This window comes from Xenopus tropicalis, chromosome 8 (assembly GCF_000004195.4).
Source record: "Xenopus tropicalis strain Nigerian chromosome 8, UCB_Xtro_10.0, whole genome shotgun sequence".
In the NCBI taxonomy this organism is placed as follows: Eukaryota; Metazoa; Chordata; class Amphibia; order Anura; family Pipidae; genus Xenopus; species Xenopus tropicalis.
Genome location: NC_030684.2, coordinates 636,521 through 648,256, shown reverse-complemented (window position 1 = coordinate 648,256; position 11,736 = coordinate 636,521). Strand labels below are relative to the sequence as shown.

The 11,736-nt window shown below is 56.2% G+C and overlaps 2 protein-coding genes across 2 annotated transcripts; one reads left to right on the top strand and one right to left on the bottom strand.

Annotated features, from left to right (window-relative positions):
- Positions 1-545: 545 nt before the first annotated feature.
- sft2d3 (SFT2 domain containing 3) lies at positions 546-1,636 on the bottom strand. Its single transcript, NM_001044518.1, is given in 1 exon segment — positions 546-1,636. A coding segment is annotated over 1 exon segment (609 nt). The 5' UTR covers positions 1,589-1,636; the 3' UTR covers positions 546-979.
- Positions 1,637-1,840: 204 nt separating this feature from the next.
- ftsj1 (FtsJ RNA 2'-O-methyltransferase 1) lies at positions 1,841-10,425 on the top strand. Its single transcript, XM_031891028.1, has 8 exons — positions 1,841-2,046; positions 5,699-5,835; positions 5,907-5,976; positions 6,070-6,172; positions 6,822-6,900; positions 9,693-9,749; positions 10,186-10,235; positions 10,316-10,425. Exons 2-8 carry the CDS (start codon positions 5,715-5,717, stop codon positions 10,418-10,420), a joined length of 585 nt encoding a protein of 194 aa, XP_031746888.1. The 5' UTR covers positions 1,841-2,046; positions 5,699-5,714; the 3' UTR covers positions 10,421-10,425.
- The last annotated feature ends 1,311 nt before the right edge of the window (positions 10,426-11,736 follow it).

The following is an 11,736-nucleotide window of genomic DNA, read 5'->3' as shown; positions in this document are numbered from 1 at the left end:
GCAATTTAGTAATTACCCACAACCTCTTTGTAACACAGTTATTAGTTCTCACAAAGACGTTTGTGTGTGGGATGTAGGTTCCCCCAGAGAACAGATCTGATCTATATATTCTATATTCTTACCATAACAGACTGAATAAGGCTGAGTAGCAGCTATGGATTACTGCACTGCTGCAAAGCTACAATAAGGAAATGCCTATCTGCTCTTGTACACACCCCGACAGCCAAGCTTCAACGGCCATTAGGCTGAGATTTGGGGTAATCTCCTATTTGCACCCCTAGATGTTCTCAGCAGGGAGTCCAACAAAGCAATGCTTCTCTACATGTGGAAGCATTGTATGAGGGGCCCTGACCCAAGGTTGGACCTCCCAGGGGGGCTATAACTGCCATTCTGAGTACATGTAGGTAAATAAGGACAAGTATTTGTGCCCCTGTGTGACTGGCAGCACAAGGGTGGGGGGCAGTGGAGGGGTCACATGGTACAGCTGCCTGTGTTATTGGTGCTTAGATCCTGGGGGACAAACCATACCCGGCACCACTATATACTGAGAGATTGCGCCTTTATTACTATCCAATCTACTGTGCCATAAAGCAGTACCCGCTAGCCCTGAGTCTGTGCCAGTCGCTGCGGGCAGGGGGCTGACAGGCAGCCAGGGAAGGCACTTGGTTCCGCCAGTCAGGGCAGAATATCAGCCCCACAATCACTAGTCCCACGGAGTCCATTTGCTGTACCCACGCCGGGCCTTGAGATCTCAGCACCAGAGTCTGGAACCCAGCTCGGAACCGAGCCCACCGCCACCGTTTGGGTCCCCTGGGAAGTCGCTGGGACAGGGCCCATATCCCACAGGTAGATCAAACCTACTGCCCCAGGAGGGGCAATGCACTGAAACCTGCTCCACACCCCATGATTAGTCCAGGGGCCCCGGCTTTATCAACTGGTTCCTCATTGTCAGTTTCCTCATGGGCGGGGCCTAATCCAATCACACCGGCAGCGCCTTGGCCACGCCCCTGCGCATCATGCTCCCGCACAGGCTGCCGATATAGCGCCTCCCTAGGGCCCCGCCGGGGATCAGGCCCAGGAGCAGCCCGGCCGCGGTGAGGATCTGAGCGGCTGCCCCAAGCACAGTGAGGCCGGTGCTGCGGATCCCCAGGGCGGAGTACAGAGTGCCCCCCAGGGCGGCCAGGTACATGAGGCTCCAGGGCTCGGGTTCCCGCAGGAGGCGGCTGGGGCCCCGCAGGAGAGCGGCAGCGGCCAGGCCCAGCACGGAGCCCAGGGACCAGAGCAAGGCGAACTTGCGGGCCCGGAGCAGCAGGATGGGCACATACATACCGGACAGGCCGAAGCACAGAGCGGCCACAGCCACACACAGGCCCGCCCCGGCCAGTCTCTGGGAGCCGGATAGCCCGGGCAGCAGGGGGTCGGCCTCCAGAGCGCTGAGGGTCGGGACGTGTTGGCCTATCCATGCCTTCCATGCGGGCTCGGCTCTCTCCCCGGCCGGGGGGCTGGCTGCTCCGGAGGGAACCGAACCGCTTTTACCCGACTTGCTTTGCGCCACATACTCCTGGAGCTGCCGGGCCAGATCCGCCATCTTAGCGCCTACTTCCGGCTCCGTGATGTCATCAAGCGGCGCCTGGCTCGTAAAGGCTGCGCTCTGACTATTGCGTAGCTCCGCCCTCATTATGGATTGGCCGCGCTCTTGTAGCCCCGCCCTCATTATGGATTGGCAGCGCTCTGTAGCCCCGCCCTCATTACGGATTGGCCGCGCTCCTGTAGCCCCGCCCTCATTACGGATTGGCCGCGCTCCTGTAGCCCCGCCCTCATTATGGATTGGCAGCGCTCTGTAGCCCCGCCCTCATTACGGATTGGCCGCGCTCCTGTAGCCCCGCCCTCATTATGGATTGGCCGCGCTCCTGTAGCCCCGCCCTCATTATGGATTGGCAGCGCTCCTGTAGCCCCGCCCTCATTACGGATTGGCTGCGCTCCTGTAGCCCCGCCTTACACAGTCTCACACGGAGCGCTACCTGCCCAGGGGATTCGGTACTTGCGGTAAGTCAGTCAGTCAGTCCGGGTCTGTCCTTCCCCCATATACCCCCCATTCCTCGGTCTCCCCCCGCCAGGCCGCTAGCCCCTCCATTCAACGCACTGCCACTCCCCACCCCAGTCTATAACTGCCCCAGTAACTACAATGGGGGTCGCACAGACAGGCCTTCAGGCTGTTACCCCCGGTGTGTACTGACCCCCATGTGCTTATTCCTTCCCACTTACCCCCATTGGGAACTCCCCATCCTGCTGTATATGGGGCAGGGGATGTACTTACCTCTGTACCCTGTGAGGGCATTAGGTAGGTGCCGGTGTTGCTGTATATGGGGCAGGGGGTGTACTTACCTCTGTACCCTGTGAGGGCATTAGGTAGGTGCCAGTGTTACTGTATATGGGGCAGGGGATGTACTTACCTCTGTACCCTGTGAGGGCATTAGGTAGGTGCCAGTGTTACTGTATATGGGGCAGGGGATGTACTTACCTCTGTACCCTGTGAGGGCATTAGGTAGGTGCCAGTCCTGCTGTATATGGGGCAGGGGATGTACTTACCTCTGTACCCTGTGAGGGCATTAGGTAGGTACCAGTCCTGCTGTATATGGGGCAGGGGATGTACTTACCTCTGTACCCTGTGAGGGCATTAGGTAGGTGCCGGTGTTACTGTATATGGGGCAGGGGGTGTACTTACCTCTGTACCCTGTGAGGGCATTAGGTAGGTGCCAGTGTTGCTGTATATGGGGCAGGGGGTGTACTTACCTCTGTACCCTGTGAGGGCATTAGGTAGGTGCCAGTGTTACTGTATATGGGGCAGGGGATGTACTTACCTCTGTACCCTGTGAGGGCATTAGGTAGGTGCCAGTGTTACTGTATATGGGGCAGGGGATGTACTTACCTCTGTACCCTGTGAGGGCATTAGGTAGGTGCCAGTCCTGCTGTATATGGGGCAGGGGATGTACTTACCTCTGTACCCTGTGAGGGCATTAGGTAGGTACCAGTCCTGCTGTATATGGGGCAGGGGATGTACTTACCTCTGTACCCTGTGAGGGCATTAGGTAGGTGCCGGTGTTACTGTATATGGGGCAGGGGTGTTACTTACCTCTGTACCCTGTGAGGGCATTAGGTAGGTGCCAGTGTTACTGTATATGGGGCAGGGGATGTACTTACCTCTGTACCCTGTGAGGGCATTAGGTAGGTGCCGGTGTTACTGTATATGGGGCAGGGGGTGTACTTACCTCTGTACCCTGTGAGGGCATTAGGTAGGTGCCAGTGTTACTGTATATGGGGCAGGGGGTGTACTTACCTCTGTACCCTGTGAGGGCATTAGGTAGGTGCCAGTGTTACTGTATATGGGGCAGGGGGTGTACTTACCTCTGTACCCTGTGAGGGGCATTAGGTAGGTGCGCAGTGTTGCTGTATATGGGGCAGGGGATGTATGCTACCGTCTGTACCTGTGGGGCATTAGGTAGGTGCCAGTGTTACTGTATATGGGGCGGATGTACTTACCTCTTACCCTGTGAGGGCATTAGGTAGGTGCCAGTGTTGCTGTATATGGGCAGGGGGTGTACTTACCTCTGTACCCTGTGAGGGCATTAGGTAGGTGCCAGTGTTGCTGTATATGGGGCAGGGGGTGTACTTACCTCTGTACCCTGTGAGGGCATTAGGTAGGTGCCAGTGTTACTGTATATGGGGCAGGGGGTGTACTTACCTCTGTACCCTGTGAGGGCATTAGGTAGGTGCCAGTGTTACTGTATATGGGGCAGGGGTGTAATGTACCTGTACCTGTGAGGGCATTAGGTAGGTGCCAGTGTTACTGTATATGGGGCAGGGGGTGTACTTACCTCTGTACCCTGTGAGGGCATTAGGTAGGTGCCAGTGTTACTGTATATGGGAGGGGGTGTACTTACTTGTACCCTGTGAGGGCATTAGGTAGGTGCCAGTGTTACTGTATATGGGGCAGGGGATGTACTTACCTCTGTACCCTGTGAGGGCATTAGGTAGGTGCCGGTGTTGCTGTATATGGGGCAGGGGAGGTACTTACCTCTGTACCCTGTGAGGGCATTAGGTAGGTGCCAGTGTTACTGTATATGGGGCAGGGGGTGTACTTACCTCTGTACCCTGTGAGGGCATTAGGTAGGTGCCAGTTTACTGTATATGGGGAGGGGATGTACTTACCTCTGTACCTGTGAGGGCATTAGGTAGGTGCCAGTCCTGCTGTATATGGGGCAGGGATGTACTTACCTCTGTACCCTGTGAGGGCATTAGGTAGGTACCAGTCCTGCTGTATATGGGGCAGGGGATGTACTTACCTCTGTACCCTGTGAGGGCATTAGGTAGGTGCCGGTGTTACTGTATATGGGGCAGGGGGTGTACTTACCTCTGTACCCTGTGAGGGCATTAGGTAGGTGCCAGTGTTACTGTATATGGGGCAGGGGTTGTTTACCTCTGTACCCTGTGAGGGCATTAGGTAGGTGCCAGTGTTACTGTATATGGGGCAGGGGGTGTACTTACCTCTGTACCCTGTGAGGGCATTAGGTAGGTGCCAGTGTTGCTGTATATGGGGCAGGGGATGTACTTACCTCTGTACCCTGTGAGGGCATTAGGTAGGTGCCAGTGTTACTGTATATGGGGCAGGGGATGTACTTACCTCTGTACCCTGTGAGGGCATTAGGTAGGTGCCAGTGTTGCTGTATATGGGGCAGGGGGTGTACTTACCTCTGTACCCTGTGAGGGCTTAGGTAGGTGCCAGTGTTGCTGTATATGGGGCAGGGGGTGTACTTACCTCTGTACCCTGTGAGGGCATTAGGTAGGTGCAGTTTTTACTGTATATGGGGCAGGGGGTGTACTTACCTCTGTACCCTGTGAGGGCATTAGGTAGGTGCCAGTGTTACTGTATATGGGCAGGGGATGTACTTACCTCTGTACCCTGTGAGGCATTAGGTAGGTGCCAGTGTTACTGTATATGGGGCAGGGGGAATGTACTTACCTCTGTACCCTGTGAGGGCATTAGGTAGGTGCCAGTGTTACTGTATATGGGGCAGGGGGTGTACTTACCTCTGTACCCTGTGAGGGCATTAGGTAGGTGCCAGTGTTACTGTATATGGGGCAGGGGATGTACTTACCTCTGTACCCTGTGAGGGCATTAGGTAGGTGCCGGTGTTGCTGTATATGGGGCAGGGGAGGTACTTACCTCTGTACCCTGTGAGGGCATTAGGTAGGTGCCAGTGTTACTGTATATGGGGCAGGGTGGTTTTGTACTTACTCTGTACCCTGTGAGGGCATTAGGTAGGTGCCAGTGTTACTGTATATGGGGCAGGGGATGTACTTACCTCTGTACCCTGTGAGGGCATTAGGTAGGTGCCAGTGTTACTGTATATGGGGCAGGGGATGTACTTACCTCTGTACCCTGTGAGGGCATTAGGTAGGTGCCAGTGTTACTGTATATGGGCAGGGATGTACTTACCTCTGTACCCTGTGAGGGCATTAGGTAGGTGCCGGTGTTGCTGTATATGGGGCAGGGGATGTACTTACCTCTGTACCCTGTGAGGGCATTAGGTAGGTGCCGATGTTGCTGTATATGGGGCAGGGGGGATGTACCTACCTGTACCGTGGGAGGTGCCCGGGGTTCCTGTGGGCGGGGCTCAGAGTTGTGTTCTTGCCCCAGGCACCTACTGCCCAACATGGGTCGCTCGTCGAAGGATAAGAGGGACATTTACTACCGGCTGGCCAAGGAGGAGGGCTGGAGGGCTCGCAGTGCATTCAAACTGCTGCAGTTGGACGAGGAGTACCGTCTGTTCCAAGGTAAGTACCCTAAAGAGCCTGTGGGGGGGGTGCAGAGAGGGGCTGTGGCACTAACCTGCCTGTCCCCCCAGGGGTGCAGAGAGCGGTGGATCTGTGCGCGGCCCCCGGGAGTTGGAGTCAGGTGCTGAGCAGGAAGCTCCGGTAAGTACTTCCTGTCTGGGCCGGGGGGTTCTGTACTTGCCCCTGTGTCTGGCTGTGCCGGGGTAACTGGCACCATTCCTTCTCTCTGTGCAGGGGCAGTGAGGAGCAGAGCGGGCAGGTGAAGATTGTGGCAGTGGATCTCCAGGCTATGGCACCCCTCCCGGGGGTAATTCAGATTCAGGGGGACATCACAAAGGTGAGGGCAATTCTCTATGCAGAGAGATGGGAATTGGGATCAGGAACCCTAAGGAAACTGTGTACCAGGCTGGCACCGCACCTTGGGCAGTACCCTCTTCTCTTCTGTGTAGTAAGGGGGCTGGATCCCATGATGCATCATTTCAGGGGTTGGGGCACTGTCTGAACAGAACTAGGGGGGAGGGCACTGCCTGCGAGCTCTACAGTCTGCTTTTTGGTTTACCTAGAACTAAACCAGAGGGTGGGGCGCTGCCTGTGAGCTGTACGGTCTGCATTTTGGTTTACCTAGAACTAAACCAGAGGGTGGGGCGCTGCCTGTGAGCTGTACAGTCTGCATTTTGGGCTACCTAGAACTAAACCAGGGGGTGGGGCACTGCCTGTGAGCTGTACGGTCTGCATTTTGGGCTACCTAGAACTAAACCAGAGGGTGGGGCGCTGCCTGTGAGCTGTACAGTCTGCTTTTTGGGTTACCTAGAACTAAACCAGAGGGTGGGGCACTGCCTGTGAGCTGTACAGTCTGCTTTTTGGGCTACCTAGAACTAAACCAGAGGGTGGGGCACTGCCTGTGAGCTGTACAGTCTGCTTTTTGGGCTACCTAGAACAGGGCAACTAAATGACCCATGTGTCTGAAGCTCCTTTGTCCCCCGCAGGTCTCCACTGCTCATGAGATCATCCGACACTTTGAAGGCCAACCGGCTGATCTGGTTGTTTGTGACGGCGCCCCCGATGGTAACCTACAGCGTTTCTACGCACCAGGGGCATTTATAGTGGTGTGGGGGGGGTCACTTACCCAGGGGGGGTTCCTGCCTGACCATGGGAAAGAGAGCAGCCCAGGAGCAGGAAGTAACAAAGGAATCAAGAGCTCTGTACTGGGTAAGTACTGGGGGGGATTGATTACTTACCAGGGGCGAGGTTCCCTGTCTGACCATGGAAAGAGAGCAGCCAGGAGGCAGTGAAGTTTAAGAGAATCAGAGCTCTGTACTGGGTAAGTACTGGGGGGAAGATTGGATTCACTTACCCGGGGGGGGGGGGGTTTCTGGTCTGACATGGGAAAAGAGGCAGTCCGCAGGAGCAGGAAAGTCAGAGAATAGAGCTTTGTACCTGGGTAAGGATAACTGGGGGAGTTTGGATTCACTTCCAGGGGGAGGTTACTGCTGACATGGTTGAAAGAGGAAGCAGCCCAGGAGCAGGAAGTTAACAGAGAATCAGAGCTCTGTACTGGGTAGTCTGGGGGTAGATGGATTCACTTTACCCGGGGGGGGGGGTCTCGCTGCGATGGAAAGAGAGGGCGCCCAGGAGCAGGAAGTACAGATAATCAGAGCTCTGTACTGGGTAGTACTGGGGGGAGGATTGGATTCACTTACCAGGGGGAGGTTCCTGTCTGACCATGGAAAGAGAAGCGCCCAGCGAGCAGGAAGTACGAGATCAGAGTCGTACTGGGTAAAGGTACTGGGGGGAGATTGGATTCACTCCAGGGGGGGGGTTCGTGCCTGACCATGGAAGAGAGCAGCCCAGGAGCAGAAAGTACAGAGAATAGAGCTCTTGTACCTGGGTAAGTACTGGGGGAGATTGGATTCACTTACCCAGAGGGCGGGGGGGGTCCTGCCTGACCCTGGGAAAGAGAGCAGCCAGGAGCAGGAAGTACGAGAATCAGAGTCTGTACCTGGGTAAGTATGGGGGGGAGATTGGATTCCACTTAACCGGAGGGGAGGTTCCGCCTGACCATGGAAGAGAGGCAGCAGGAGCAGGAGTACAGAGAATCAGAGCTCTGTCTGGGTAGTACTGGGGGGAGATTGGGATTCACTTACCAGGGGGGAGGTTCTGCTGACATGGAAAAGAGAGACCCATGAGGAGCAGGAAGTACAATGAGAATCAGGAGCTTCTGTCCCTGGGTAGTATGGGGGAGATTGGATTCACCTTACCCAGGGGGAGGTTTCTGCCTGACACATGGGACGAGAAGCAGCCAGGAGGGCAAGGAAGTAACAGAGAATCAGAGCTCTGTACCTGGGTAAGTACTGGGGGGAGAATTGATTCACTTACCAGGGGGGGGGTTTACTGTCTGACATGGAAAGGAGAGCCCAGGATGCAGGAAGTACAGAGAATCAGAGCTCTGTACCTGGGTAAGGTATGGGGGAGTTGGATTCACTTACCAGGGGGAGGTTCCTGTCTGACCATGGGAAGAGAAGCAGCCCAGGAGCAGGAAGTCAGAGAATCAAGCTCTGTACGTGGGTAAGTACTAGGGGCGGCAGATATGGATTCACTTACCCCAGAGGGGAGGTTCCTGTACTGCCATTGGAAGAGAGCAGCCAGGAGCAGGAAGTACAGAGAATCAGAGCTCTGTACTGGGTAGTACTGGGGTTGGAGATTGGAATTCACTTACCCAGCGGGGATGGTATCCTGCCTGAAAAAAAGAAAACCATATAGGAGCGGGGGGGGGGGGAAAAAAAAAAGGAAGAAAGCAGGGCCCCCCCAGGAGCAGGAAGTAACAGGAGAATGCAGATGCTCTGTTACCTGGGTAAAGTACTCTGGGGGGAGTTGGATTCACTTACGCGCAGAGGGGGGGGGGTTCTGCTGACCAGATAGGGAAAGAGAGGCGCCAGGGAGGAAGTACAGAGAAATCAGAGCTCTGGTACCTGGGTAAGTAACTGGGGGGGAGATTTTGGATCCACTTACGCCAGGGGAGGTTCCTGGCCTGACGCATGGGAAAAGAGAGCAGCCAGGAGCAGGAAGTACAGAGAATCAGAGCTCTGTACCTGGGTCAGTAACTGGGGGGGTTGGGAATTCCTTACCAGGGGGGGGGTTTCTGTCTGACCATAGGGAAGAGAGCAAGCCGAGGAGCAGGAAGTACAGAGATCAGAGGTCTGTACTGGGCTAAGTACTGGGGGAGATTGGATTAGCTATACCACGGGGGGGGGGTTCCTGCTGACGCATGGGAAGAGAGAGCCAGGAGCGGAAGTACATGAGAATCAGAGCTCTTACTGTAGTACTGGGGAGATTGGATTCACTTACCAGGGGGAGGTTCTGTCTGACCATTTGGAAAGAGAGCGCGGAGCAGGAAGTACAGAGAATCAGAGCTGCTGTACTGGGTAAGTACTTGGGGGGGGAGATTGGATTCACTTACCCAGGGGGGGTTCCTGCCTGACATGGGAAAGAGGAGCAGCCCAGGAGCAGGAAGTACAGAGAATCAGAGCTCTGTACCGTGGGTAAGTACTCTGGGGGAGATTGGGATTGCGACTTACACCAGGGGAGGTTCCTGCCTGAACATGGGAAAGAGAGCGCAGGAGCAGGGGAAGTACAGAGATCAGAGCTCTGTACCTGGGTAAGTTACTGGGGGAGATTGGATTCATTACGCCAAGGGGGGTCCTGGCCTGACCATGGGAAAGAGAGCCAGCCAGGAGGCAGGATAGTAGCAGAGAATAGCTCTGTACCTGGGCGGGGGGGGGGGGTTAATACAGAAGTTTAGGTGTTACTTCCCCTTTAAATGGTTCAGCTAAAGGTAAAGCCCAGTTCTTTGCTTGCAGTGACCGGATTACATGACATTGATGAGTACATCCAGGCGCAGCTCCTGCTGGCGGTAAGTGCCCCCCATGTACTGGCACAGCGCCCATATACCCCCATGTACTGGCACAGCGCCCATATACCCCCATGTACTGGCGCAGCGCCCATATACCCCATGTAATGGGCAGCGGCCATATACCCATGTACTCTGGCGAGCGCCCATATAACCCAGTACTGGCGCGCGCCATATCCCCCATTACTGGCGCAGCGGCCATATACCCCATGTACTGGGGGCAGGCCATATACCCCTGTACTGGCGCAGCGCGCATAATACCCCATGTACTGGCACAGGCCGCATATACCCCCATGTATTGGCAGCGCCATATACCCTTTCCATGTAATGGCACAGCGCCAATATACGCCAATGTACTGCGAGCGCCCATATACCCCCATGTACTGGCATACTGCCCATATGCCCCGCTCGGTACTTATTGCGCCTCCCCTTCTCTCCCAGGCCTGAAATTACCATGCACGTATTGAGAGACGGTGGCACTTTTGTGGCCAAGGTGAGTTGCTTGGCGCTGCCCGATGGCACCACTTACCCCTATGGGAGCTGTGAGTAAGAGCAATTCTGCCCCCCCTTTAGATATTCCGGGGCAAAGATGTGACCCTGCTGTACTCCCAGCTGCAGATCTTCTTCCGAGAGGTGACCTGCGCCAAGCCCCGGAGCAGCGCAACGTCTGCATTGTAAGCAGTGTGCCCCAGCCCTGTACCGCAGTGTGCCCCCATGTACCCAACGTGGTGGCCCCGACCCCTGGTACTCCAGTGTGGGCCCCCACAACTGTACCAGTGTGCCCCCAAATGTAACCCAGTGTGGCCCCGACCCTGTACTCAGTGGGTTGGCCCACCTGTTAACCCCCCAGTGTGCCCCCCAATGTAACCCCAGTGTGGCCCCCCACCCCTGTACTCCCAGTGTGCCCCCCAATGTAACCCGTGGTGGCCCCCACTCTGTACTCCAGTGTGCCCCCCAATGTAACCAGTGTGGCCCCCACCCTGTACTCGCAGTGTGCCCCCAATAGTACCCAGTGTGGCCCCCCCCGCCCTGTACGCCGCAGTGTGCGCCCCAATGTACCCAGTGTGGCCCGCCACCCCTGTACCCCCAGTGGTGACATGTAACCCAGTGTGGGCCCCACCTGTACTCCAGTGTGCCCCAATGGTACCCAGTGGTGGCCCACCCTTGTACCCCGTGTTGCCCCCAATGTACCCAGTGTGCCCCCACCCCTGTAACTCCCAGTGTGCCCCCCAATGTAACCAGTGTGGCCCACATCTGTATCTCGTGTGCCCGCATTGGGTTTTAACCCGCCAAGTGTGCCCCCCCTGTACTCCAGTGGTGGCCACAATGTAACCCCAGTGTGCCCCACCACCCTGTAGCTCCAGTGGTGCTCCCCAATGTACGCCAGTGTGGCCACCCCTGTACTCCAGTGTGCCCCCAATGTAAACCTATGTGGCCCCCATCTTGTATGCCAGTGTCCGCCATGTGGCCCCCCCTGAACTCAGTGTGCTCCCAGATGTGGCCATCCCCCCTGTCTCCAGTGTGCCCCCAATGTAACGCCAGTGTGGCCCCACCTGTTCCAGTGTGCCCCAATGTACCCCAGTGTGACAACTGTACCCCCCAATGTTGCCCCCAGTGTGCTCGCCCAATGTGCCCCCAGTGTGCTCCCCAATGTGCCCCCAGTGTGCCCATATATCCGCCAGTGTGACCCCAATATACCCCCCAGTGTGACCCAATGGTACCCAGTGTGAGCCCAATGTAACCCCACCCTGTACCACCCTGCTACTGTGTATGATTGTAACGCCGCACCTTTCCTTGTCCTTGCCACGTGAAGCCTTTGTCGTTTGCCGGGTTACCGCTCCCGGAGGGGTATGTCCCAAATATGTCCAACCCTGCTGTCACTGCTAACGGTAAGAGCGGGGGTTATGGGAGCGTGTGATTGAGTGGCATAGCCTGGGGCACTAACTGCTCTCCCCCCCACCAGATGTGCACTTCAACCAACTGGAGGGCCCCAA

Excerpts from the sequence above, each read along its gene's own strand:
- ftsj1 (XM_031891028.1), top strand. The coding sequence starts at position 5,715 with ATGGGTCGCTCGTCGAAGGATAAGAGGGACATTTACTACCGGCTGGCC. Across the intron at positions 5,836-5,906 it reads GGAGTACCGTCTGTTCCAAG|GGGTGCAGAGAGCGGTGGAT; the intron begins GTAAGTACCCTA and ends CTGTCCCCCCAG. Across the intron at positions 10,236-10,315 it reads GTGGCACTTTTGTGGCCAAG|ATATTCCGGGGCAAAGATGT; the intron begins GTGAGTTGCTTG and ends CCCCCCCTTTAG.